This window comes from Heterocephalus glaber, unplaced genomic scaffold (assembly GCF_053883595.1).
Source record: "Heterocephalus glaber isolate CG9 unplaced genomic scaffold, H.glaber_assembly_v1.0 deba00001481, whole genome shotgun sequence".
Lineage (NCBI taxonomy): Eukaryota > Metazoa > Chordata > Mammalia > Rodentia > Bathyergidae > Heterocephalus > Heterocephalus glaber.
In genome coordinates, this window is record NW_028258317.1 from 46,734,559 (window position 1) to 46,750,854 (window position 16,296).

A 16,296-nucleotide genomic window follows, 5' to 3' on the forward strand; every position below is an offset into this window, starting at 1 on the left:
GAGCCATTATTACCTACCTCTTGCATCATGCTCATTAGTGGTAGCCACCACTTATAACCAGAACCGAATAATGTCTATGCCATCACTCACAGACCTTCTATCTTTTCAGTACTTCTCTAAGGTATCCTGAACAATCTTCTAGTGTGGCACTCAATGCCATATGACCCGGCGCTGCTTGTTCTCCATTTTCCTTCACTTGCCATCTGTCCTTCTTTGTCCTGCTCTGTGTGCTGGGAGCCTGACCCGGGGATCCTTGCCCTCTGATTTCAGCTGGGTTTAACCAAGGAGAGGCACTAGCTGTGAATCTTATGGGTACAGAAACAGAGATCGGGATAGTTATTTTCTCCCTCCCTGCCTGCCTCACCAGACTTCTGGTGGTGGCTGTGGTCCTCAGTGGCCACCCAGGTCCTGTCATTTGGTCCATTTGGTCCCTCTGCAATAGCTTCAGCCCTCACTGGACTAAGGTAGCATTATCTCCCTTCTTTTGCTTGTTCACGCCCTGGGGAGCTAATAGCATCTCTTGCTGGTTCCCTTAACCCTGCTAACTCTATAAATACTTGTTTGATTAAATTCTGCTCAGTGGAACTCTTTCGAGTGACTGTTTCTTGCCAGGTCCCTAACTGACAAAGGCCTGCATGTCCTTCCCATCCTCATTCACAGCACAGCCAGTCACCATAAACGCCTTGCTATTTATTCAAGATGTTTCACATGTTTTTGCTTTTATGCCCTTATTCACACAACTCCGCCTTTTTGGAAAACCCTTTGCCACAAGGCCTAGTTAAAATGCCTTCTCCTCTGGAGATGGAAAGGGACAGAGGAGAGAGGAGAGAGGAACAAGGGAGGGAGAGGAAATTAAAATGATTAAGATATGGAGATATATTAATATATGTATATATATGTGTATGTTTTCAATAGGTATCACAAAAATAAATAATAAAATAAAAAAAATAAGATGCCATCTACTCCAGAAAGCCTTCCCAAGCTCTGCCCCAAGGTGGAATGGGTCTCTCCTCGGGACCTACTGAGCTTTATGTACATCTCCATTACCACTCTAAATTCTATCTCTTCCTTCTTGTCCCTCACCCCAAGCCTGAGGCAGGGGGGTTGTCTGCTCTATGTATACCCTCTCCTCCATTTTCCTAGCGCAAAGCTTGTTTACACTGTAAGTGTTGGACACCTGCTGCACTGAACCAGAAATGCATGCTAATTACTATTTGGGGATGTGCCTGAGAAGCCACTGTATTCTCTAGCTTTCCTCATTGAACCTGACTATGAAAGCCAGTAGAAAACAGCTGATGGAGAGTGCTATTAGCAGAGCATGAAAACCAGCCTCTTTAGTAACTCCTGACTCATGGGTTTGCTCTCCTTTGACCATGGGTGCGGTGCTATGTGCATAACTACACCTGGGAACTTCTCCCAGGTTTTTCGGGCCTCTGGAGTCTGAGAAGCCTTCTGGGTTCAGCTGAAGATGAGCCTGGATGAGAAAAGTGAGGCTGACCCCAGGAATCCAGTCTTTAGAGCAAGTATCTCTTCAGCTCAGAGGCCATGTTGTTGAGAGAATCTCTCAGCCTGAGAATAGCCTGTTACTCTCCCTCACGGGTATGTCAGTCACACAAGCATGGTCAAGTTATTTCCTGAGATACATATCCATGACTTATGGGTTCTAAAATCTCCCATTTTGTATCTGTGGTTGACTCTTAATTCTACTTTTCTCTTCTTAAAAACGGTTCATGTCTTGGGCTGGGGATTTAGCTCAGTGGTGCCACGCCTGCCTCACAAGCTCAAGGTCCTAAATTCAATCCCCAATACCAGAAAGAAAAAAAAAAAGTTCATGTCTTAGAATCTCAGGGTTGATTTTACCTATCAACTTGTTTTATACAATCTTATGAAATACTTTCACCTACATATTGTCATAATCCATTTGTCCCTGACCTCAGTAAGATTTAGCTTCCAGTCACATGCACCTGCACAGTTTGGAGAGGCCCTGAAATCCTGTGCTTAGAGTACACAACTTTCTCTCAGGTTGAGCACCTGATGTCCTGTGTCACTACCTCTTACAACAGTCAGTTTCACAATTGCTATAGAAACACCTTCTTGATTCACTGCACAATCTTAGGAAGCCTCCTCTCTGCTTGAGATCAGACTGACCTGGGAGAAAGGTGGCTGATCAGCCTGGATTTTCTAGACCTGCCACAAACCTGGAATTTCCACACTGATAGACCCGGACTCAGAATATGAGTCTAAGTAACTAGGACTGACTTTTCAGCTTGTTCCTTGTTTCTGTTTGGAAATCTTGTGTCACTTTGAACTCAGTTCTCCATGACTGCTAAGGATGCAGGCTGCCTGCCAACTGTATACTGTACACCCTTCTTTTCCTAACTTGTGTGGAACTTATAATTCTATATCTTCTCCGCTCCCAGAAGTAACTCAGGACATTTACTTTTATCTTCCAGTGAGCTAAGACATATTCTAAGAGTTCTGTGATACTGTACTTCTTAAAGCGAAGGCAGCCCCCATGGTGAAAGGCTAGATCCGGAATTTCTGTCTAAAAATACTTATAATAATACTATAAATACTTATTTTAATCCTCACTGGGAGAAGGCACAGACAGGCCAACTCCTTTGGTTATCATTTGTGAAAGGAAAGAACACTTGTGTGTGGAATATTAAACATGTTATACAGCCACCAACAGAGCCCCAGAGGCCTTTCTACACAGGATGGGAGAAGGCCCCAAGAAAATACACAAAGACAGCATCTTAGGCCAGTGCCTTCAAGGAATAACATTGTGCTCAGCATCCAAATTTTACTATTTATCAACCCCAAGTCCACTTTATTTTGTTTCTGGGAAACAGTTACAGACATTTACAAGATACTTCATGATTTTATAAAGTACTTCCACGTGTACCAGCTCACTGGATGACAAAAGCAGGTTAGATTTAAGGCCCAGAAATGAATGTGAATATATTCAAGATGATCACCCAAGACCAAGAAGCCAAACATGGCAAGAATAATGTTTTCATGGTAACACTTGGGAATTTTGTTTATTCTTAGAATCTTACGTTTCTGAGGCCCTTCCATCTCCTTTTCTCAGATTGTCTGCATGGGCCACAGATGTTCCCTTGGGCAAGAGGGGAAATGATAAGAGGAGAGAAAGAGAGAAACAGAATCTAAGCCAAAGTGACAGCTGCCTACCCTAGGCTTTGAGGTCTGCCAACCCCTTTCCCTAGTGCATAGAGGATACAGGACCTCCATCCCAGCTCACTGTTGAGCACCATTCCACATTAGCTTCAGGGTTCTAGATCTCAGATGCAATAAGTTCAATCTTCTGTGGTTATTGACTTGAGGTTAAAAAAGTAACCAGACCTTACTCAATCACTTCCACTTAAACAAAAGTAGAAATAAACTTCTATTTTTTTTCAAAACAAGCAAGCTAGTGAATATTACTGGAAAATAACAATATTCAAACAAGTGTCAAAGAAGTTATAGAGCAGACCTCGACATGGTACTCAGTTTCCTTGTTTTCTGAACTACCCACAAGATCTCAAACTCCATCACTTCATGGAACTTAGAATCTCCACAGTCTAGTGAAACCTCGGGAAATTCTCCAGGTACAAGAAAGAAATCCATGGAAAGGAAGCAGAAATGGAGAAAGCCTGTTACATTTCCTGGTTGACAATTAATTTCTACTAATAAAAAAGAAGATATACTGTCTTCAGGGTCGTGTGTGTGTGTGTGTGTGTGTGTGTGTGTGTGTGTGTGTCTGGAGACTGAACCCAAGACCACACTGAACTATATTCCCAGCCCTCTGTATTCTTTATTTTGAGACAGGGTCTCACTAAATTCCTCAAAATGTGCTTGAACTTGTAATCTTCCTGCCTCAGCCTCCCAGAGTGCTGTGATTACAGGCATGTGGCATCATACCTGGCTTCTTTAATGGCTAAATCTAGTGTTTATACAAGCAGTCACGCAAAGTCTCCTGGAACAGGTAGCACAGGGAGGCAAATTAGTTCCTTATCATAGAAATAATCTCCAAATAGGGGAAAAATGGGAAGAATATGGACAAAAGAGGTAAAAGGATAATGGAGGGAGGAAACCTAGAAATGAATTCACTAAAAGATGTAGGAGTTGCTAAATACCATATTTGAAAAAGCTCTATCATCCCAAGGTTGATTCAGCTCCAATCTGTAGCCCAATTACTGGAAACCAGAGATATACCACTTTTTCCTAATTAGCCCAAAGAATTCTCTGGAGATCAGATTTTCCTTAAGGAGAGAGAGATGCCTTCCAGTCAAGTCCATTTCAGGGCCAGGACAAGATCACACCAAAATTGCCTCAAGAACTGTTCATAACCAGACTTGGTCTTTTTCTGGGGGACCCCCTCCCGACAACTGGGAATTAAGTATATTCAAGATGACTTGGACTTAAATAAGAGTATTCCATAGTCTCTAAAAACCCCATACAAGTGTGTGGGTAACTAGAAGGCCAATGCAATAGGCCCATCAAGGATTTGTGTCTTTTATGTCTCAATGAAGAGAGTTTTATAATGCATCAAAATATTTTGGGACATCTCTTATGAAGTAAGTGCAAGGCTAGATGCTAGGGAATGTGACAGGCTCACGTAAGCCCACACTCTCACCCTCAGAAAACTGAGGTGAGAAGAGTAGTAGGAAAAAATAACCATACATACTGCTATGGATCAGTGAAATCTGCTTGTCACTGGAGCAGTGCTGGGAAGTGAAGCCTTTAGAAAACAATTAGGTCATTAAGAGGATTAATGACTTTTCCCCAGTGTATGTTCTTGTTCCCGTAGGACTGGATTAGTTACTGCAAGAACAAGTTGTTATAAAGCAAAGTGGTTCACTGTGTCTTTTGTCTCCTTCACATGTTCAGATTTTTTTTTTTTTTTTTTTTTTTGGTACTGGGGATTGAACTTGGGACCTTGTGCTTGCAAGGCAGGTGCCGGAACCACTGAGCTAAATCCCCGGCCCTGTCTCCCTCACATGTACCTGTGTGTCTTACTGCTTTCCACCATGAGTTCAAGCAGCACAAGGCCCTCACTGGCACCATGCTTTCAGACATTCCATTCTTCAGAATCATGAACTCAAACTTCTTTTCTCATAAATTATCCATTCTCAGGTATTTTGTTATAGCAACAGAAAATAGACAAGATACATATGCTAAATAGTAGTTTTATACAATATTAAAATTGGACACAAGAGGATAAACACTTCTTTACTCCTACCATCACCTTTATCTGTACTTGATCTTTCTAATTTTTAAGGCTGGAAATCCTACCACACTTGCTCGACGCCATTCAAACTATGGTATTTTGCAGAAACTCTTTCCCAATTCCAACTTTCTTTTTTAAGACCCAGGATATGTTGTAGCTTTCTTGTGCTGCCATACTTAAGCTCATCTTAGGGATATCTGTGCATGTGTTGCTGCCAACAAACATAGACGACAAAACACAGACTCTGCATCTCTTGCCAGTAGCATCCATACTTGTTCAATTTAAATAGAGTTCCTAATTGATTGCTAAATGAATAGATTTTCTTAGCAACAGACAATACTTTTCATTTAAGATGCCAATTCTGTTTAACAGTTGGTTGCCTAGAGCACAGTTTTGAGGATTTGGAGGCCATGACCAAGCTTAGTAGTAATGAGTGCTGTAATAAATTCATGATATCTTCCACAGGGCAGGAATGGGAGTGGCTGTATGAATGCTGATGATATGTGAACACAAATGAAGGGTTACAAGAATACAGAGGAGGAAGATTACCTCTGATTGTACAGAGAAGTCTACAGAGTCCACCAAAAAAAATGTATCCATCAAGAAAAGAAAAACTTGTATAAATATTTTAATACCAAATCTATTGAGACATCATGAGATTAGTACGAGTTACCTTTGGCCTCTACAATTATGGGAGGTGCTCAAAGTGGTGGCCATGAGCTTCCAGGCTTTTATTAGTACGGCAAACTGCTGAAGTGTGTTTACATTTTTTGGCAGACTCTGTATATGATAAAAGTGGGCATGAGATGCAGTTTTCAAGATGGGCAGGAAAACATCTGAGCAAGAGCTTTAGTGCAGGAAAATACAACCTGTGCTAGGAAAGCAACTACTAGATGAGCTCAACTAAAATATAAACTCAAAGCTGGGCGTGGTGGCACCACATGCCTGTAACCCCAGCACTCCAGGCAGCAGGACTGCAAGTTCAAGCCCAGCCTAGGCAACTCTCAAAATAAAAAGTAAAGGGCCAGGGATGTAGCTCAATATGAAGGCACTGGGCTTAATCCCCAATATCACATAAACAAACAAACAAATTAATTAATTAAAGAGTAAGTGCAAATAGAAGGTTTATGTAGGAAAAAGAACTAATCTTTGTGAAACAGCCCAAGTCAAGGGACAGGGAAAGGAAGCACCTTGAGACAGAGAAAGGATGGAGTAAGAGAAGGAAAATAGCTTTTATTTTGCCTTGTTGCAAGAATGAAGTCTGCAAGAATGCTTTTAACTACCAAATTACATGTATCAAGATTTGCCAGGAAGGAAGAAACCTTAATGATTACTAATCCGAGCTTTGGAATTAAGACAGTCCCTAGTACAAATCCTATTTCTGTGTGCTTAGCCACATGACATGAGCCTTTTAAGTTTCCATTTCCTCATCTGTAAAATGGGAAACTTCCTAACTCACTCATTTTTCTGGGGTCAAATGGGAAATATATGTGCATAAAACTCATAGGAAGTCCTCAATATGTATTAGTATCAGGCTTGGTTAGCCATAAGAGAAAGAACTTTTAAAGGGAGAAAATTTTCTCAAGGTCTCATAATTTAGGGAATTTTATATGAAATCTCTAAAGCAGCTAAGTAGCTCAGAAAATAATTAAATATGAGATACTCACAGAAATTGAGCAAAATCAGTTTTTTCCAGGAATAGGGAGAGGCTGGGGGATTAGGCTTTCTGTAGTTAGGCATTTCTCATGATGATGCAATTTTTTTTATTGTTGACTTTATTTTTCACTGAATTATAAGGAACCAGATAACTCTTAAGCAATAGAGCACTGGTAGAGAAATAATTTAATTGCAAAATCTCACCTAAGCTTTCTCCTGTAAGGATTTTCCCCTTGGTTGGGTGAGTGTTGAGCCCAAACAGTTTCCTCAGAGTATTTCCAGTGCAGACCTTCTCTGGGGTTCTGAGTCAAAGTTCCAGTCCCAAAGGCCACCACGTTGTTTCAACACGCAGACCAAACAGAACTCACTTGACCCTTACCAGACATTTGGAGACCTGCCCTGACCAGTGATGCATTTCTGGATACAGCGAGGGGATCTGAGATTCAGAAGGGGCCTAGCATCCACATCCTCAGCCTGAGCAGAGGAACTGGTGCAGGGTCTACTCCTCAGTGCTGGTTCTGGTCTCCAGGGGTGAAGACTGAGGCACAGTGTCATGTCCATGTCTCCCCTCCGCATCTTGACTGGGAGAGGACCACTGCCTAGACCTCACACAGCTGGGGCCTGCCTCCGCAGAGGAACCACCCAGGACACGCTGTACAAAACGTCTGTGACCAGCATAAACTTCAACCCTCTCAGGAAGTGCAGGAGTATTTGCTGGAAAGGAAATACCCTACCTGTGGTAAAGGAACTAGCTGTGAGATATTTTTCAAAGTAAGGTAGCAACATTTGTGGCAAGGAGTGAGTCACTGAAACACTTCCTGTTCATTAACAGAGGTGTTACTGTGGAGTGTGCTAATTACAACAGAGCGGTCTTTGTTTCAGTTTAAAGCTGTTCCTTCAACAAGTATAATGAATTAGCTCCTTCTAAAACTACTGTCTAGCTGAACTATAGTTTTGAAGTGAATTATGGTCTTCAAAGTAACTGTCTCCAATAATGTCTTCTATTAGGTGTATGTTTAACATGCAAAATAGAAAAAGCCACTTAAAAATATTGTTCACTTTAACAGATACTGCAGGGGGGCTTAAATGGGCCACTTAATTTAATCTAAAATGAGAGCATTTTCTTCAAGAGTGCTTGAGTCTCCACACGGTAAGTGACCCCAGATCTCCAGGGACACAGGAGATTTGTGGTTCCTCTGGAGAACACAGCTTTCCTGGCACTGGGCCAGTGTGTCCCTGACTCTCCACAATTATTTTCAGTCTTATCTCTGCTAAAGGTAATCACAATTTCTCACAAGTAATTAATGTGGAAAGCTCTCACTCTCTCCATAAGCCTTAAGAGCTCACACACACATTCACATGCTCCCCAGCAGCAGATTCCTAATCCCGCTCGTTTACACCTTGTCTGACTTCACCCATCCGAGCTAGTCTATGAGCTCCACTACACTGTAAATCAGCACACAAACATCCGCAGTGTACAGCGTCTTCACTGAAACTTTTTTCTTACACTACTCCACTTATCATTTCTTTTTTTGCAGTGATAAGATATGCCAGGCAAGTGCTCTACCACTGAGCTACATTGTTCAGCCCTTAGTGCTAAAATTTTTGATAGGTGAGTAATTTTGATTTTGTAGTTACACTAAATAAAACACTGTATCTTAGATCAAGCAACACTTAACAAGCCATTTAATATGTCACTCATTAGCAATTTATATTCAAAATCCCTCTAATAGGTTGCATATATAATGTATATATACACATATATGTATATATACAGCCATACATTATATATGCTTTATGGGTATACATATATACACACTGACTCTAACATGCAGAATATTAAATATAATTTTTAAGGTTAATTTTATAATTTTGTGTTTGGATAATTCAGTTTGAGGTCGATTTGATAGACTTTGGCCTATACCATGCATATGATAACCCAGAATATTTTCAGTGATTCCTCCAATCTGGTAGGTTTTAATTTCAAAGATGAAAGCAAGCACAAGCATTCAAAACCCAATTTTCTCAATTCTTCAACATATGGAATGTGTGCTGAGGCAACTAAAGGAATTTTTCTCTAAGGTACTTAAACAGAAATGTGTGGCTGATAGGTAGACAGGTATAGGCAGACAAGAAAGATTTAAGCAATACTTTATAGACATACATAAGTACATACATACATAGGATATATACATATATTATTCATGTAGTCACATACAAAGTGACTTAGACAAATCTTTATCAGCTTCAAAATTTCAAGAAAATATGAAAGCCAATTTGTAGTAATCATTTTGCTAATAATATTGTCATCTCTGTGACATGCTATGAATTATACCAATACAAATAAAACATATGAACAAACTAGCAACTTGGTTTTTATCCACTTTCAAAATATATAAATATAAAGCTATATTCATTAAAAATTCCTATTACCTATGACAACTATGCTATTTTTGTTTTCCCCACATCAAATTGATTATTTGTTATATATTATAGAAATGACTGATTTTTTTTTTTTTTTTTGTACCAGGGATTGAACTTGGGACCTTCCACTTGCGAGGCAGACAGTGGAACCTCTGAGCTAAATCCCCAGCCCCAAATCCCTTTCTTTCTGATAAAAAAAAAAAAGCCCCAAAGAGTGCAAGTATCAGATACACTTTTTTTTCATATAGCTCTTTGTCAGTTGCATTATTTTAAAGTCTCTTTTTGTTTTCAAGTGCCTGTCAAATGTAATGGGAGAGCCCTCAAGGGGTCTATAATATAGTTTTGAGGAAGACGAAGATGCCTGATATACATGTAGATGAATTAAGTGTTAATGTATGTTACTGATATAGAACAGAGGGGGCTGAAGTAAGTGGAGAAGAATCTTTTGAGGAAATGAATTTTGGACCCATTTTTTCATACAACCATCACAGATTATGTCTTAATAACTCAGAGCTACATGATCTGATCTGATTGTAAGAAAGGTCACTTTGACAATAGTCTTAACTCTTAACTGTTACAGGAGTCTGAAAGGGTCTTCAATCATATAGGTCCATATTCCAGTCTTTGGAACCTGTGAATAGTATCATGTGTGGCACAAGAAAGAGTAATACCAATATGGCAAGACGTGATTTCCTTAAGGATCTCTAGAAAGGATAATCAGAGTGGGCTCTAAATGCCACAAAAAAATAGGGCTAGAGAGGGATCACAAACAGACACAGGAGAAAGTGTTAAGATGACAAGATGTGGCCACCTCACCTGGACAACCACCAAAGAGTACAGGAGCTACTTCCCTGTAGAACTCCCAGCATAAAGGTGGCTTTGCCAGATTTCCAACTTTTGGCCTCCAGAATTGGGTGAGAATGAATTTCTGTTGTTTTTCAGCCATCCAGTGTGTGGTAACTTGTCATAGCCACCACAGGAAATGAACACAACCCTTAACCCTCAAGAGTTAATGAGGACCAATCCACTGATGAGTATCACCCCCCCCCCCATGTTCTAATCACCTCCTAAAAGCCCCACTTATGGGTGCATGAGGCTTTGGGGGACCATTTAGACATAAACCATAACAGATGATTTCCAGAACTGCTTTAGAAAGTGGCATGAATGATGGGATAAGTGTGTCAAAATGAGGATGAATATTTTGAATATATTGAATGTGTCTTTTACGGTAATAAAATTTTTTAAAATTTAAACATTTCACTGTATTTTTTTCAATGTGTAATACATTTATAATAATTTGTTAGGTCTCAGACCTAAAGCAATCCTACAGAGCACCATGACATTTTAAGGTTAAGCATTATATATATTCCTTCTTCATTACCTGGCCACCTGGCCATCCATTTCCAAAACAAAGCAGGCAGCATTTCTGAGTTCCATGGCCTACACCCAATGGTATCAAAAAGGGGAGCATTCTTTAAAGAACCTCCCTCCTTGAGCTGAGACCTTTTTTTTTAGTTTATTAGTACATTTGTGTAGTACATAGTGTTTACATTCCTTGTGTGTGCATGGTACATGTACATAGCACAACTTAATTCCTTTTTTCATTCCCTTCCTTCTCCCTCGTCTTCTTCCATTTCTTGATTCCCTTTCCCTTTGAGAATGATCTATCTATCCCTACTTTCTACTATCTATCTTTTACTTTGCTCTTTATTTTTACTCTGGTTGTTTTACTGAGACGGACTTAGATTCTGTTATGATTAAGGCCTCTAACCACCTGTAAGGAACAAGGGAAGATATTTCTGAGATGTCAACAAAGTAATTCCTAAGAGAAATGTCAATAAGCATACACATCATGTAAATAAAACAATAATCATCATAGTTCCCTGACCCCCAGAAGTAATTTTTGTTTTGTTTTACTTTGCTCTTAAACCATTTAAAAATTTTTTTATCAGGACATGTTTGCAGAACATAATGATTGCATTCACTGTGGGGAGTTAGTACATTTACATAACACATCTTAATCTATTTTACTTCCTCTTCTTTCCTCCCTCCATTTGTTCCCTTTCCATGTGCAAAATCACTGTATATTTGATCATCCCTTTTATGTGGGGGAAGCATCCTGATTCAGCTGATATGAAGCAAGGGAGTGAGAGAAGGAGAGAGTAGGGTGAGATGAAGTGAGTAAGATGTGTGCAGAACAACAGGATGGGCCAAATCCAAGATCTAGGCAAGGGGTGTAGCGATCAGCTAAGCAGCTTGCAGTGGGAGTGGAAGGTACAGGATTGAGGAGTGGTGTTCAGCAAGTTAACCCTCAGGGCATAGTGAAATTTGGGTTAGTGGAGAAGGCGGTGGTGATCTCTAGTTGGATAGGGAGTCCCAGAAGGAGCACCATCTTGGAAAAGAACGTAGTGTATTTCATTGTGGACATGCTGAGGTTGAGGAGCCTTCGGGGAAACTGGTGCCCACTACAATTTTGTTAGATACCTGAATGATGAAAGTGTTGGTACCTGCAGGAATGATCCTAAATACTGCTGAGCAAAGGATGGGGGGAAGAGCTGGGCCTGGAACCACAGCTTGAGCTGCTCACCTGGTCCATCCGCAGGAGCTTCACAGACTGACAGAGAAGCAGACAGAGGGAGAAAGCAAGCATCAAGTCTCAAATGAACACTGCCAGGTATGTGCAACAGAGCCCCAGGGTGGGAGACTCAAGCCTAAGCAAGAATATTACTAAGAACATGAAAGACTTTTTCAGATGTTAGATAAGTGGAATTAGAATCTAACAGTGATTGCTTCCTTCACACTTCTAAGGAAATTATTTCAAATGAGGATGGATCCCAGGTCCATTGCACAAACAATACCTACTGCCTTTTTCTGAAGATCCCTAAACTTGAAATCACAGGTTTTTGAAACGACTGAAATGACATATAAACAGACTAAAGAAGAAGATGAGGCTGTAAGTTGTAAGTAGGGTGAGGACACAAATTGCTCCCCAACACTGTAAACCATAGATCATTGTTGGTGACTTGGACTAGAATTCTCAGAGTTCAAGATTTCTTTCCTTAAAACAAAACAAAATATACAAACAAACAAACAAACAAAAAACTCCATTTCTTCTCCTCAGAATTTTTGCCTGTTAAATGAATTGAGAATTAGGCTGCAGAGCACAAAATAAAATGATGAATTCCCTCCATTTCAGTAAAAAAAAAGAAAAAAGAATGTTACAGAGGCTGGTGTTGGTTTAGACAGAACATGTCATCAAAACACCTGAATTACCCTGAGATATAAATTACAGGCTGGACATGAAGTAGAAGAAAGAGAGACAGCAGCAGAGACTTTATTTCATATAATAATTAATTTTCTCATAATCAAACTAGTCAGGTTTACCTTAAAATAACATTTATTGAGCACCTATATTATGCCAACCACAGAATTAGGCATTTTCACATTATTTTAACCAACCCTAATAATAAATATTCCCATTTTCCAGATGAGGCCCAGAGAATAAACAATTTATCTAGATAGCAGAGCTTGGCAATGCCAGAATTCAGGACTAGGACTCCCAACTCCAGGCTCTGTGCTCATTCTACAGAAAAGGGAACACCTGTAAGAATTACAATGAAAGTAATAAAAATGATCCTTATAGTATTTTAGGAACAGCTTCTAAAACCCACGCTATTATTTTTAAGATCTTATAGAAATCAACAAGGATGGCAACATAACTACTTAATCCCTTTACCTTGTAAGAATTTGAGAAACATTTAGCTCGTAACATCTTCTGGTCTATGAAAAAAGTTCCCTTGCATTTTCCCCTCATGAGCTCTACTTTGGAAAATCATATTTTAGGCAGGCTCATTAAAAAAAAAAAATCTTTCCCCTTCATGTCAATAACTGAAATATTTTACAGCCAGAGCTGCTGAATTAGAGCAGGGATCAAACATTTCAATGGCTGTGATCAGAAGATGACACTTCACCAGGGCATTTAATAAATTTAACAGTTTTTTCTTCTTTAAGATTCACATGCTGAAAAGTCCAGAAGGAGCCTGCATGTGATGATTTTGCAATTTTTCTGGGCCAATTAAGGCAATTATAAAATAATCCCTTACTATTTTGACTTCCCAGGGGCTTATGAATACTCAGTGGTAGCATAAGCTGGAGTCTCACTGCTTGTTAAACAAGTGGGCCAGTACAGACTACACAAAGGGTTATGATTCTTTTTCCTCAGGCCCAGCATGTGTCAAGGAAAAAGGAAGAGGAGGCTGGGATGATGACCTGGGGATGATCTAGGATTAAGACTTCTCAGACCAGAAGCAGAAACACATTGAGGGATTGTCCTGTGTCCTGGTCTGGAGAAACAAATATGCAACACTTCAGTTGGGTACTCACAATTTTTAAATGGAGGATTTCCTTTATGGAGAAAACCAAACAAACAAACAAAAAACCCAAAACAGAGTCAGGCTCTTGGAGCTCACCTGCATTAGAATTGGGGAAAGGCACACCTGCGACCAAAGTCCATGTCTGCCAAATGAGCATGAAGTCCCTCTTGACCTTGAAGGTGTATTTAGGCAAGTGGTTCCAAATGCCAGGAAACAACTGTTCAAAGTCCTTTCCCAGCCCACCTCTAATGAGTGGGCACACTGTCTACTGGTCAACAGGTGAGTACCTCTGGAGAGCCCAGAGCCGAAAAGTCAAGACCAGTGCACTACCACAGGGAGCTGGGAGGGAGACACATGCCTAAGGTCATCCCCCAAAAGTCTTGACACAAGGATTTAGTAATACTGGACTTATCACTTGGAAAACAAACAAGGCCATTGGTTCATTGGGCTGAAAGGAAATCAAATCACTCTTTTGTGCTATTTATATGTGGTGGGACAGGATAAACCTCCCCTAAAAATGTCCCCCAAACATTTAACACTTCCTGGGGAGAAGAGCCAACACACGCTTCTCTACTCCTTTCCTCCCACAAAAATGTCCTCTGCTAAGGCAATTCCAGGATGTTATTTATTTACTAGAAACCTGACTTTTCTTTGCATAAAGTTTTGGAGGAGTCAATCTGACTCCAAGGATCCCATTAAGTTCCAAAGACTTTTGTGTAGGCGGGGGTTGGGGGAGAGCATTACGAGGGGAGCAGACAAGGCCAAATATTTTCAGGTTCAGAAGCAGCTGCTGGAGAGGAAAGTGAGGAGGTCAGGAGGGGAACACAGGCTGTCCCCCCACCTGCCTTCCCAGCTGCATTTGCAAAAGAGGGTGGGGCCTGCCGTGGAATCCACCTTTCCCAGAGGGTGCACCAGCCTTCACCTTCTGGGTGTCCCCACCGGTGCAAGCTCCTAGGGCAAGGAGACAGAAATGGCACCAATTCCAAAGAAGCTCATCCCAGAGCTCACTTTAGCAAACAGGTAACCTTGGTGGAAACGCAGAATCTAACTACAAAGAACTCATGCTTCTGAGCAATGGCTCAGACACCCACCTAATCCAGCGATCTGTCAGGAGTGAACTACTTAAATACACCCTTGTTTAAAAACAAGTAAAAATGGCTTACAATTATTTTTAATAGAGGAACACATGGAGAGAGGAAGGTAACCCAGAAAGGGGGAGGGGGGAGCTGAGTCCTCTTCTTTTTCGACCTCCCACAGCTGAGCTCCCTTGATTTCCAGCTCTAATCAGACCCCAGGTACGAGCAGCAGGCGCCCGCCTGGGGGACGGGCGGCAACATTCCCGGGCTTTATCCGCTGAGGGGGCCCAGGCATCCCGAGGTCGAAGTGCTCCTTCTAGGGCCACCAGTGTCTGCAATTCATACCACTTAATGTCGGGGCACCGCGGTTCAGGGGCAAAAAGGCGAATGACGGAACAGGTAGGGTTGAATAAAAAAAATTAAACCCTGCTTGGTTACAAAGGGTCACCTCCGAGGGCTACTTGCGTTCTTCCCCAGCTTCCAAGCCCCTCAGATCAGGTGGGGTGAAGCAGGGACAGCTCGTGGGACACCCACAGGGGAGTCCCCGAGCGCAGGAGCTTTGTTCTCCGCTCGCAGAAACCAGCTTTCCGAAGGGAACCCTCCGCGGGGTGTGAGGCCGAAGGCGACGCGCGCAGCGCGGTGCCCACCCTGGCGCCCGCACGCGGCCTGGCGCCGCCGCGCGCCTCGCCCACCCGCAACCGCGGCGCCGCTCACCTAGCACCACTGCGGCCACGGTGGACAGCAGCAGCCAGTTCTTCGTCACGAAGCGCTTCCAGTCACAGCCCACCTTCGCCGGCTTCCCCATGGCTGGCTCCCCAGGTCGGAGCCGCGGCCCCGGCCGCAGCTATTGGGCGCGGGGTTCGGGCGTGCGCGCGTGAGCCGGGGACCCGGGGACCGCGGGCGGCTCGGTGGCGCGGAGGCAGCGGGATGCCGGTGCGCCGGGAGAGGGTGCGCACCGAACGCGGGTGAGCACCGAACGCCGCCGCGGCCGCTGTCGCTGTCACTCTCACCGCCGCTGGGACCGCGCACCGCGCCCGCCACCTAGCTAGCGCGGTGGTTTTGCGTGGCGGGCGCGCCCGGCTCCTCCTGCTGCCGCGTTCTGCGGCGCCCGGGCCAACCAGCGAGGCGGGAGGGAGGAGCGCGGCCGGGCCGGCGGAGGGTGCGCGGGGGCGCCCGGGGTCCCGCGGGGCGGGCGTGGGATGGCCCCCGGCGCTGCGGCGGCACTAGAGCGGCCTCTGCGGGAATCCTGCGGCCCGCCCCTCTCAGCCTTATGCTGCGACGGGTCTCATCTCCCACTCGCCCTGCCAGGTCTCGGGATTTAGGGTTTCCTCCCGCCCCTAACCCAGAGGGCGCGGAGCCACCGCTCCTGCCTCTCAGGCACTACAGCCTTCCCCAGGCGGGCACCGCGAAAGCGCGATGCCCACGAGAGCGAGGACAGGTTTTGAGTTGGGGGAAGCAGGTCTCTTGCTCCCCTACGCGGAGGCTGTGATTTGCCAGCATCCACGAAAGCCTGAAGGGTCTGGGAGAAGGACGAGAA

The 16,296-nt window shown here is 42.9% G+C and overlaps 1 protein-coding gene across 1 annotated transcript in view; it reads right to left on the reverse strand.

Annotated features, from left to right (window-relative positions):
- The window catches only part of Slc1a1 (solute carrier family 1 member 1), a 79,399-nt gene extending 63,535 nt beyond the window's left edge, over positions 1-15,864 (reverse strand). Inside the window, exon 1 of the mRNA XM_004838232.4 lies at positions 15,474-15,864. Coding sequence (XP_004838289.1) covers positions 15,474-15,564 — 91 coding nt within the window. The 5' untranslated portion in view covers positions 15,565-15,864. The remainder of the gene's footprint in view (positions 1-15,473) is intronic.
- Positions 15,865-16,296: the final 432 nt, after the last annotated feature.